At 39.4% G+C, this 11,290-nt stretch overlaps 3 protein-coding genes and 2 long non-coding RNA genes across 7 annotated transcripts; 2 read left to right on the top strand and 3 right to left on the bottom strand.

Annotated features, from left to right (window-relative positions):
• Positions 1-45: 45 nt before the first annotated feature.
• On the top strand, positions 46-1,391 carry LOC124329237. Its single transcript, XM_046788300.1, has 4 exons — positions 46-193; positions 275-390; positions 507-844; positions 906-1,391. The coding sequence occupies exons 3-4, from the start codon at positions 531-533 to the stop codon at positions 949-951; spliced, it is 360 nt and encodes a 119-aa protein (XP_046644256.1). The 5' UTR covers positions 46-193; positions 275-390; positions 507-530; the 3' UTR covers positions 952-1,391.
• A 471-nt stretch (positions 1,392-1,862) lies between these two features.
• On the bottom strand, positions 1,863-2,780 carry LOC124329239. Its single transcript, XR_006916612.1, has 3 exons — positions 2,667-2,780; positions 2,468-2,606; positions 1,863-2,244 (listed from the first exon to the last, which is right to left on the bottom strand). It is a non-coding gene; the product is annotated as an uncharacterized LOC124329239 (long non-coding RNA).
• A 6-nt stretch (positions 2,781-2,786) lies between these two features.
• Positions 2,787-3,568, bottom strand: LOC124329265. 3 transcript variants are annotated; one of them, XR_006916706.1, is made up of 3 exons: positions 3,226-3,568; positions 3,015-3,156; positions 2,787-2,951 (listed from the first exon to the last, which is right to left on the bottom strand). It is a non-coding gene; the product is annotated as an uncharacterized LOC124329265 (long non-coding RNA). The 3 variants fall into 3 exon arrangements; XR_006916704.1 differs by having other exon boundaries at positions 3,220-3,568; XR_006916705.1 differs by having other exon boundaries at positions 3,011-3,156; positions 3,220-3,568.
• Positions 3,569-3,644: 76 nt separating this feature from the next.
• On the top strand, positions 3,645-5,136 carry LOC124329160 (heparan sulfate 2-O-sulfotransferase 1-like). Its single transcript, XM_046788199.1, has 6 exons — positions 3,645-3,936; positions 3,999-4,177; positions 4,243-4,464; positions 4,528-4,625; positions 4,689-4,846; positions 4,906-5,136. Exons 1-6 carry the CDS (start codon positions 3,774-3,776, stop codon positions 5,115-5,117), a joined length of 1,032 nt encoding a protein of 343 aa, XP_046644155.1. The 5' UTR covers positions 3,645-3,773; the 3' UTR covers positions 5,118-5,136.
• On the bottom strand, positions 5,137-6,599 carry LOC124329170 (ubiquitin carboxyl-terminal hydrolase isozyme L5-like). The gene is made up of 5 exons (XM_046788217.1): positions 6,387-6,599; positions 6,235-6,298; positions 5,869-6,162; positions 5,579-5,776; positions 5,137-5,515 (listed from the first exon to the last, which is right to left on the bottom strand). The coding sequence occupies exons 1-5, from the start codon at positions 6,457-6,459 to the stop codon at positions 5,188-5,190; spliced, it is 957 nt and encodes a 318-aa protein (XP_046644173.1). The 5' UTR covers positions 6,460-6,599; the 3' UTR covers positions 5,137-5,187.
• Positions 6,600-11,290: the final 4,691 nt, after the last annotated feature.

Consider the following 11,290-nt stretch of genomic DNA (forward strand, 5'->3'; position numbering starts at 1 on the left):
GTGTTTCATCATTATCAAGCAGGTAAAATAGCTGCAAGCCATAACCATTTGGTATTCATTTTGATATTGGTTTTTGTCGACCCATCCCCAGCTACTTCAAACTGCAAAAGGAAAGGCCAGTTTGACGATCGAAGGTCACGGAGATCATTACGTAAAACGTATCATAAGACGGCGGAGAGGTTGGGTGAGAAAGGTACGTGTTTCATCATTATCAAACAGGTACAATACCCGCAAGGCTTAAGAGGTGAGGGTGAGAAAAAAATCGTATAAAAAGGAGACGAAAAAGGCCAGAGACATCAGTCGAGTGAGCATCTCCGACACGGCAACAACTGCAGCGCACTATCTGTCACCATCTGCCTTCTACAACGTATTGCCAGTTCGCATCCATGGGTAAATATTCTGTCGATCTGTCCTTACACGGAGATTTCTATTAATGCCAATTTTTTTCTGTTTGTTAATATGCAAATTCTTATTGAATATTAATCTTGAATTTGTTTACTGTCTAGTTAATAAGGCGTCGTTTGCTGTTCATGAGTGTTGTATCGTTGATTGATGGGTCGACCACTGGTGTACTGATGTCTCCTCGGTATGGCGGATACCAAACAACAACGCCGCCGCCGCCTTACTACCCAAAATCAACTTACGCAACGACCAGTTACTGCACCGAGGTCTACAAGTACTACACTACTAAGGCACCGGAGTTTTATACCATAACTTACGCTGCCCCGAGCCACTACACTGTCGCCCTGAAGTATTACTCTGCCCTGAGTTACTACACCACCAAGGCGACGGAGTACTACATGACTACGCATGCTGCCCCATCCTACTACACCGAGGCTTCTAAGTATAACTCTGTTCTCAGCTACTTCTTGCACCGATTTTACTAAATACTACTCTGTTCCCAGCTGCTACACCAAGGCTCCCGCTGATTACTCTACCAAAAAGGGTTGAATACTACACCGACGCGGTAAAGTGCTATTCTGCCCCGATCTACACAACCACAACTGAGGCGGCGAAGTATTACGCAGTCCCGACTTACTACACAGAAGCTGCTCTTTCGTGCTACGTTGAACAGAAAACTACACTGATGCTCCAGTTTACTACACCAAGACCTGCGCTACACCTTACTACAACACCGCAGCCCCCAAGTACTACACCGAAGAAGCCGCCTATTACCCAACCACGTACGCTGCCTAGTTTACTACATCGAGGAATTTAAGTATTACCCTGCTCCAAACTACTACCAAGGTTCATATGTATTTTACATCAGCAATTCTCCCGACTATGTCACCACTACTTACGCTGCTCCGAACTATACAACGAAGTTCTGAAGTATTTCTCTGGATGTGTTGAAAGATTGCTGAAATACAAGATTGATTGATAAATAACAAGTGCATGTCTCTACTTTCTCCTTAAGTACCTTTCTTTCTGCTGATAATTGCATGATGTGAGAAAATATTTCTGAGTGCTATGTAAACTTACAAATAATTGTTCTTGCAAAATACAACAATAAAAAAATTCAAACTTACATTTTAATAATATAGACCCTTTTTAAATTCAAAATCCATATTTTTCTAATAATTCAATTTTTCTAAAAATTACAAGTCATACCTTTATTCTGCTAAGTCCAGACTTTTGTTTTTTGAAAAAATTTAAAAAAAATTCCCCCTACAAAAGTTTTTTAAACATTTCCGCGAAAAATTTTATTCGAATATTTTAATGCAACAAAATTTTATTTTATTTTTTCGAATATTTTATTGCACACAATTTATTTTGATATTTGCAAATATTTATTATTTATTTTTCCTGTGGCCCCCAGGGGGGGGGCCTGTCGCTTTCTCTACCGCGATAATAACATGATGCAAGTTATGTGCAAGTTATTATTTGTTTGGCGCAGAAAGCTTGTTTAATCTAGCAGTTCTCGACTGTGTCAAACCTGATATTGATCAGGTTGCCTCAGTTGTATACTGCATGATTGAATGAAAACTCAAAAGACAACAGATCAAACTTTTAAGTCTGCACACAGTTAACACAGAGCAATTTCATGGCATGGATGAAAACGACAACACAAAAATTTGGAAGTCAGGAACCCAGATGGAACAGCTCAGCTACAACATCACAGCAACTTCTGGATTACACTGCAACCGCATGCTGCATACAATGGTTCAATCTGTCTTCATCACACCTTTCACCATTTGGCTGAAACAAGGTAACCAAACATCGTTGAAGAAGTGTTTGTTATACCTATTTAAGAAAAGAAAATTATTTTCGAGAAAAACAACTGTGTACACATGCATACTCACTATAACCAAAGAATACAAAGAGTAACAGAAAACTATGCAGTCCAACAGAATAACTTTGATATGTGATTCAAATTTTCTATAGTAGCGGAGCAAATTTGTCTACTCTCTAATAATGTTAACTAAATCTATAGTACTTTTGTAAGACATTTGATCAAAATAATTACTTTTTTCTGTTGCATGGGATGAGACGTACGCCTAAGAACAGGCAGCGAGACACACGAGGCACGCCATTTCGGAAATGTACAGGCACTTCCAAGTCTGAGTTGAATGATTTGGCAAATTGGTTTCTACGTGCTAAATCATCTGTAAATTTTCACATCAACATTTTACGTTCAATAACAATAGGAAATTAACAGTAAATACCTTTTAATTTTGTCGTGAGAAACGTCACAACCGGTCACAACCAACAACCCATTTCTGCTGCGTCTTGGAACAAAATAGCCGGCCGTTAAGCGTCCCTGAAGACACTCGCGCTACCTGGTGGACATTGTAGTTCAAGATAAAAAATGTAACTTACAATTTTCTGAACTAAAGAATTATTTTCCTGCCTGTGGCTGAAAGGCAACAGCACCAGTTATCTGTGTTAGAGTACGTACAGTGAGTTGAGTTCCGACTTACTTTGGCATCAAACAGTTAGTCATGTTGAATCTAAAGGAAATATGTCAATAAATATTCCAACATTCCAATAAAATAAAGTTAATTGCTACCTACTGCTCGTCTTTAACATTCAGAAAAATACAACACATGTTGGTATGTGTCCTGCATTTGTTCATATTCTTCTCTGCTGCTGCTGCTGCAATAGACCTGAAGATTACCCATGGCCTAGATGATATGATATTTTTCATAGCTTTCCCTATGACAGAATATACAATCTATGTCATCAAATAACAGTTTAAAACCAAAAGAAGAATAATACTTGTACATCAATGAATTATTCGTTGAAAACATGTTCAGAAAAACAAACATGTCCACACTGGGGTAGTGACCCAGTAGTTACCTACTGACCTACCAAGATCAATAGAAACTACTGATAATTAGACGAATATGAACTAACTCTGGGAATAAGTATTTTTTAAAATTGCGACTAAGACCGCGAATATATTGCGAATTCGTCCACCTGCTGGCGGACGAATTCTAAGTTCTAACCCTCCCTTTTGACAAAAATTATAAACCCAACCACGCCCCAATACCTTCTGACAAAAATTATAAGTATCTAACTCTAAAACCCCACCTTTAAACAAAAAAAAACTTTACGACCTTCCTTGTAATTCAAAGCAAATGACGTTTCTGACATAGTCCCTCTATCGGCAATTATAAGAACAAAATGTAATGCGTTCATCTACTTGACAGTTGAGACGTTTGACTTGAGTGTTTGAGCGATCGATCACGTCTGTTGTCCTTTTCAAAAAATGACTTTCTATTCAAGCTAATCCACTTTCAACGAAAATTGACTTTCTTGAACAGCTAGCGATGGCGATGAGAACTTGTAACATATCTGCACGATCCGTTTTCCTGTTTAATATTATAACAGTTTTAGTACTTGTGACCTATCTTGTGGATTTAGAGAAAAAAATTGCCAATGCTAAAGTTAGTTCACAACACAACTCAGATCTGCTCAATACCCAAGTCAATGGTATTAACTCAAAATAATATTATGAATACAAATGTTACATTAACAGAATATCTTGTAAATAGGTGCTTTGTTACCTAGTAGTTTTCCATCACAGAATCCAACTTTATTTTACAACCGTGTCCCTAAAACTGGATCAACCTCTTTTGTGGGTCTGGCATATGACTTGTGTTCAAGAAACAAGTTTAAAGTGCTTCATGTAAATGTTTCGAAAAATGCACACACCATGTCTTTGAATGATCAGGTAATAATTTTTTTTTTAATTAAATTTTCCTGCAGGTAATTGTAGCCTGTTTGTATTATTTGAAGTTACGTTTTGCAAGGAATCTAAGCAGTTGGGATTTAAAGCAACCATCATTTTACCATGGACATATAGCTTATTTGGATTTCACAAAATTTGGATCCACAGCACCAATATTTATTAACCTTATCAGACAGCCACTTGATAGAATGGTGTCATATTATTATTTCCTTCGCTATGGAGATGATTTCCGTCCACATCTCATCAGAAGAAAGCAGGGGAACAAAACAGTAATTTAATTTGGAGATGTTGGTAATCAAGCTGGAGTCTAATAGTTGCTTTTTTAATTCTAGTCATTTGATGACTGTGTGAAAGAAGGACAAACTGAGTGTGATCCAAACAATTTGTGGCTGCAAGTGCCTTTTTTCTGTGGACATCATGCAGACTGTTGGTAAGAATTTATTTTGGTTAAATCTTAGTCCTTTTTTGTTAAAATGTCGGACTTTCAATCTAGGGTACCGGGCAGCAGTTGGGCATTTGAACAAGCAAAGAATAATTTAATTAAAAACTATTTATTAGTTGGAGTAACTGAGCAGATGGAAGAATTTGTCGCTGTCCTAGAAGCAACTTTACCTAATTTTTTTAAAGGATCTCTTAAATTGTACAGACAAGGTAAGTAAGTTCTCGTTTGTGGACAAATGAGCAATTAAAAAGATTAATTTGACACTTAGGATCAAAATCTCATTTACGGAAGACAAATCTTAAGATTCCTCCAAAAGCTGAAACGATAGAGCGGTTTAGAAACTCTACTGTGTGGCAGCTTGAAAACGAGTTTTACGAATTTGCACTCAGACAGTTTGAATTCGTGAAATCACGAACCCTAAATCCGGATCTTTCTGGCAAAGGGCAACAGTTTTTTTACGAAAAAATTCGTCCCAAATAAATCATTTATCGACATCAAATTTGTCCGTCATTTTTTATTCCATGTATGAATCTTACTTATAGCATGTTAATCAGCTTTTTTTCTGAGTGGTAGTTTTAGCAACTGCTCGTTGTTTAGCCTTCTCATACAGTGGCAGCAATTGACCTTTCTCACCAAGCATGCGAAGAAGTTGAACAATCAAAGGGAGATAGTTGTGCTTGCGCCGAACATTCTCAATTTTCTGACGCTTTCGTTTGCTCTCTTCTTCTTCACATAGCATCAGGAGTCGCTGGATTTCGGTCTGCATATCGGTGCTGACGACAGGTTGTGACTGAAGCCTTTCAATCTCCTTTTGCCACGCTAGTTTTCGATCAGGAACGATTGCCATCAAGTTGAAATGAATTTCTCCTTCGCTGTACCTACATTGTTGAAAAATCACATGTTGATCATCCGTCATCCAATCATTAGTACAATGAGATAACCTTTGAATGCGTTTTTCAATTATTGGTCTAACAACGTCAATCCAATCAGTTTCAGCTGGGACAGCGCCAAGATCGATAGGACCTTCTTTCAAGCCATCAAGTTCATAGAGGCGGCCATCAACGGGGACATATCCAACAAAGTGAAAAGTATCGTCATCTTTTGACGATGCTTTGGAATCAAATTCAAAAAGAGTTTGTCTGCATTTAAAACATCAAAAGAATTAAAAATCACAAGTTAACCCATCTTAAAATGCTCACATTGATGTGCAATGCTATTAAGGGTTGGTTACCTAGCAAACGAGTTGTGTACACTTCGAATTGTGTCAGAATTGCTGAGAGCAAGCCCCTTCATGTTGGCATCGAAAGCTTGAGTAAATTCTTTGAATTCACCAAGTGTGGGCCCTAGATGAAGATCAGGATGTTTGCAGTTGAGCAGGATACTGATGATGGCTTGGGTTGCACAGGCATTATTGATGACCTGCTTGGCAAAGAAAATTTTGTCCAATCGGCTATCCTGAACCACAGTACCCACAACCTCTTCATTTGGTACCCATTTGAAAAGGAAAATGAGTCCATGGATCGGCCTGCAATGATTTCAATGCTGAATTGAATTTCCCTGGTCTATCTACTACCAATACTCATGTATCAAGAATTACTTTAAGTTGTCAAACTGTTCAGGATCCAAACTCCACAGTTCTTCCACTTGAACTCCTTGGACTTCTACAAAGAAAAATCGAGATAAAACATTACGTCGTGCAAACCTTTGTGACTATTTTCTAATTTCTCATGTGACATTTGCGTGACATACCGAAATCTCTGATCAATTCAGAAAATACGCCTGGATCACTTTCGATCAGACACCAGTTACCAGCGTCAGCCATATTTTAGTTAGATATAAATGATGTCGTGTCGTTCAATTGAGATTATAAAAACTGAACCAACTAAAACAACTATAAGCAATAAATTGACAGACCGGGGATGAAACGCGAACAAAAACTGCGTCAAATGTGTCGTCTGCTAACTACTACTCTTCCACAATATGGAAGCCTTTTCAAACTCGAAATCTATTCAATTTTTGAAGAAGAAAAAAACAATTTTTCATCCACGTTTTCACCTGAATCCTCCGATAACCTTCGAACATACTTTATCGTAAATTCGTATTAAACAGGTTATCGGTCGTAACGGATTGCATGTCATTTATAACTGAAAGTTTGAAAACATGATACGCTCAGCGCCTCAGCAGCCTGACAGGTCCTGGGTACAAAGTCTATATACGTGTGTGTGTGTAATCGCATCTTCAATTGGTTTGGCCTGCTGGCTGGCGGCTTTTTCATCACAAGCCAAATTGATAACATCCCAGCTCGCTCTCATCCCCAACGAGACAATGCGTCATTTTGTGGGAAAAGGAAGGTATTCGTTTCCGTTGGTATTTGGTGGGTATTTTTTCTTCCAAGAATATAGACGTAGATACACAAGAGAGAAAATAAGCCGGAGGTCGCACGACGGCAACAACAACCATCAGGATTCAGGAGCCTCGTATTCAATTGCGGATCGCTGCGTTGCCAAGTGCGTTGCGGCAGGTCTCTATAAGTAACTCAACTATACACACTGCTCATCTTATATAGACGGCATTCTACTTCGACAACACAATCGTTCGCATTCCCACTCGGTTCATCATCATCAGCAGCAGCAGCAGCAGCCTGGAATACTGCACTTTCAACTGCATTTGCTAATCTCGAGAGTCAGACAGGCGTGCAGCCACAATAGATGGGCCAGGGAAATGCGTTTAGCTACTTCCTTTATGATTCGCTCCTACTAGTACTTCACTTGACATTCTCTGGCCCTATAAGGACGGCCACATATAAGTTTCCTATTATTCAAGGAAAAGAATAGGACAAGAGAAAAAAGAAGAGAGAAATATATAAGTAGTTCATAAAAGGGAATAGAAGAAACCCGGGCAGAACCAGCAGCAGCAGGTATATAGGCGAGAGAAAAGAGATAAAGATATGCCTTGGCCTTCCCATCATTTTGTGTGTCTTCTCTCGGATTCTTTTGAACACACACAAAAAAAAAAAATAATAATAAAAGAAGCGGCGCTTCGCCGCGCACCAGGATGTTGTTGCTCCTGCTGCTTATTATATCAGCGCCCAAGTAATTCTTTGCATGTGAAGATGTGAAGGCGAATCGACGACGACGATCCCACTAAATGGCAATTCAGGAAACAGAAGAAGACGAACGAGGTTTTTGCTTTTTTTCTTTTTAAAAGAAGAAAAATTCTTTTACTTCTTTTTTTGCTGATTCAGCGACGAGCTGGAGCCGCGTCCAGACTGACGGGAGCAAAAAAATATAGAAGGTAATACAAGAAAAAGAAATAAATAAATAGAAAAATATATTTTTTTAAAAGCTGCCAACAACCTTGACGTTTACGGTAGTGTAATCACTACTATACGCTCGTTACAAGAAGAGAAAAGAAAAAAGAAAATATAAAAAAACATCAAAACAAAATTGTAAAAGATAAACTCGAAACTGTCAGTTTTCCAGCTTTTGACAAGAAAATGAAATAAAAGAATTGAAAATTGATGTTTTCACTTTTGCTGTGGGCGAGACATTTCAGCTCCTTTTCGAAATGGAGGCGCAGAGACTCGCATAGATTTCCCTTTTTATTTTTTTTTATTTTTGGTGTGTTGAGTAAATGGATCCCCCACCTGGCGACAGTGACATATTTCACGAGCATATCATCACTGAAATAGCCACAGACTCGGAGGTTGGTCCTCTTTTGTTCCTCCAAATGTAACGATGCTGCGCGTTTAGGGGGCCCAGGCTGGTAGAAGAAGAAGAAGATTCCTTAGCTTCTTTCAAGGTGGTGTATAGTTTTTCTTTTTTTTCCCCAGCTCGGGGAGGTTAAAATAAATCGAATAGATTTCTCCCTTTTTTATCCGCAGTCCGCCACCACCACGGGCACACGGGTTGGTTGGTTGCCTGTCACCGGGGCCATAAAAATAAATAAAACACACGGGAACCGCGGGGCACGGGAAGTCGGAACCCAGCAGACACGACACACACACAAGGACGAGTACTAGTGTATACAACACACAAACACAAAACGAAAGACTATAGCGCGCATATGCACGCTCGTATGGCGCTCACACAAGTCCGTCGCACTCCAAAAAGTTCCTCCACTAAAAAATGCCAAGGCCAAGGAACTTTTTGATTGATAAGAGAGGGCAGCACCTCTGAAACAGACTCGTAAAAAACAACCAAAACGTGTGAGTGTTTGTTGGGGGCAACAACGAGAAGAAGAAAAGGTGGTTGGTTATCTGATCCGATTTCTCTCCCCCCCCAGAAAAAAAGTCACTCAAAAAACCATCCCCTTATTTCACCTGCGTTTCCCTATCCGTTGGCATTTAAACCCCATAAAAAGAGAAAAATAATCTTAGAAATTTCTCGTGAATTTTCGGTTTTAATCGTGAAATTGGCGCCAACGGTAAAAATACAAACTCGAATGAGACTGTCGGTCAAGTTCAGTGAATCCCATAGTAGTAGCGGGTCGTCGGTGTATGTCGAATGAGGAATATATTCAATGTTACTCGTTAGTTATAATCGGAATCGGCGTGAAAATTTCGATCCGCTCGGTTAACAAGTTCCCGTTTTCTTTGCTTTTACTTCCGCCCATGCGCCCCCACACACCACCGCTATCATTCGGACCACTGAGTTTCTTGAACACTCCCACCCCCGAAGGAAACTGAACAAAGAGATAAAGCCAACTATAGGAAGAAAATAATAACCATAACAATAAATAATTCCTCGCCAGTAGAAAGAAAAATAAAAACGACCTCCGAAAAGGACAGGAAAATCTAATTTGCCGGTCAATTTTATTTTATTTCATTTTTTTTTCAGTTCCCGTTTTTTTTTTTGTTGTTAACTTTAAAGTTATTTTTGTTTTCCATTTTACCTTCGGTTCCCCTCGGTCGGCCTCAACCGCAGCACGCCAACATGTTTCACGCAAATGGAGCGCAACCCGTTTTTCTCACCGTCGTCAAGAAAAAGAAATAGGAGGGAGGAAATGAATGTCCCAATAACGTCCGACGAGTTCATTTCGGACGCACCAAACCGTCACGTTACGTGTATCCAGTAGTAGTAAACTATTAAGACTTATACGCCGTACGTCCACCTTTCGCTCTCATCATCAGCAGCCCACAGGTAGAATAAGAAAATACATTTGCCCAGCTCTGAAAAAAGGACTCGGGGCGATTTCGGCGGCCATTGTTATGACACTCGCTACGAATTCGGTGATATTTTATTGCACCGCCTCAATCAAAAAGAACAATGCAGCCGATTTCACACACAAGTTGGAAATAGTTTTTCAAGGTTTTCTTTCAGAAGAGGAATTGATGGAACGAATAAATTTCAGGTGTAAAAGCTAAGGTGTTCTAGAAAAAGAAAAAAAAAACGGTAGGTTCTCTTTTGGATCTCTTTGAATGGGCGAACACAATCCGGAATCCGGATAGCTCTTTTCCCTGCTGCCGTGTGGTAAAAATAAGTTAAAAAAAGAGGGGGTTGAAAACTGGATGGAATGTTTCATTCAATCTAGTGCATAGTATATCCAACATATGTATAGACATGCAGCTCTCAAGAAGTCCAGGGGGGGTAAATCAACGGATTTTGGTTAGGGTAACCCTAAACCGAAAAGGCGAAACCCCCTACTAGTCTCTCTCTTTTTTTGAGGGGGTTCTACTCTTCTTCTTCTAGCTCTGATAATAAAAACCGAATGAGAAGAAGAACCTGTAAAATGCCGCCGCCTCATGTCAATCCGTCCTGTAAAAGTCTACAGCTCTTTTCCAGTCGTTTCCCTTTTCTCTCTTCTTGTTGCTGCTGTTATTGTTGTTGTACTAGTTCTTCTCCTTTTGTGCTTTCAACGAGGTTCCATTTTTCCTGTTTAATCATGGGAAATTTGGTTTCGCTATAGTAGTGCGTATACACAACATCTTCCATGTTTTCTCCTCTCACTTCCGCCATTGTGTGTGTTTGGGGATGTTTTGGGGGATCCCAAACAACAGCAAAAATAGAAAAAAAAAGAGAAAAGAGTTCCTGACAAACAAGACAACAGCGTATACTATATACTATTACTATACCCCTCGTCTAGATCTTTTTATTTCCTCGCAGTTTTATATCCCTGCGACTCCGCGTGGCAAATGGCCGTCTCGTGGGAGAATCACGTGAGTCCCTTCCATCATCAAAGGTATAAAAAGACATTGTGCACCATTGGGACATGTCGAGAAATAAAAAGACACACAAAATGATTTTTTAAAAAAGAAAGAATAAAAGAAAGAAAAGAAAGTTGGAAAACAAAATTAAATTCAAATGTGCGCGTTCCAGCAGCAGAAGCCAACACGAGCAGAGACGCGCACAGGTCTGCTGGACAGCAGACAAGACAGACAAGACTCTACTCTACCACCACTCACTCACCTTAAGGGTGGGCTGAACGAGTTATTACCAGATGCCAATCTACTTCCCAAAAAAAGAAAGAAAGAAGAGAAGATCTTCTTGTTTCAAATGGGAAAAATAGAGAGAGACACGCGCTCTATAGCCCCAGTAAAACTAAATAGTCGAAAAAGAAACTTTTAATCTATTTAGGTTTTGTTGATCTAGAGACAGGATGGAGCTACCACGCATAGAAATCGCTTTTTGTTTGTTTTTAAATAGAAAAGCACC

This window comes from Daphnia pulicaria, chromosome 3 (assembly GCF_021234035.1).
Source record: "Daphnia pulicaria isolate SC F1-1A chromosome 3, SC_F0-13Bv2, whole genome shotgun sequence".
In the NCBI taxonomy this organism is placed as follows: Eukaryota; Metazoa; Arthropoda; class Branchiopoda; order Diplostraca; family Daphniidae; genus Daphnia; species Daphnia pulicaria.

What these genes read in the sequence shown, in the direction of transcription:
- LOC124329237 (XM_046788300.1), top strand. Translation starts at nt 531, where the DNA reads ATGAGTGTTGTATCGTTGATTGATGGGTCGACCACTGGTGTACTGATG. An exon ending in TACTACACCGAGGCTTCTAA is followed by an intron (nt 845 to 905) that starts GTATAACTCTGT and finishes CTCTGTTCCCAG; the next exon opens with CTGCTACACCAAGGCTCCCG.
- LOC124329160 (XM_046788199.1), top strand. Translation starts at nt 3,774, where the DNA reads ATGGCGATGAGAACTTGTAACATATCTGCACGATCCGTTTTCCTGTTT. An exon ending in GAAAGCAGGGGAACAAAACA is followed by an intron (nt 4,465 to 4,527) that starts GTAATTTAATTT and finishes TTTTAATTCTAG; the next exon opens with TCATTTGATGACTGTGTGAA. An exon ending in TCTTAAATTGTACAGACAAG is followed by an intron (nt 4,847 to 4,905) that starts GTAAGTAAGTTC and finishes TTTGACACTTAG; the next exon opens with GATCAAAATCTCATTTACGG.
- LOC124329170 (XM_046788217.1), bottom strand. Translation starts at nt 6,459, where the DNA reads ATGGCTGACGCTGGTAACTGGTGTCTGATCGAAAGTGATCCAGGCGTA. An exon ending in TGAATTGATCAGAGATTTCG is followed by an intron (nt 6,299 to 6,386) that starts GTATGTCACGCA and finishes TTTTCTTTGTAG; the next exon opens with AAGTCCAAGGAGTTCAAGTG. An exon ending in ATTGAAAAACGCATTCAAAG is followed by an intron (nt 5,516 to 5,578) that starts GTTATCTCATTG and finishes TCAACAATGTAG; the next exon opens with GTACAGCGAAGGAGAAATTC.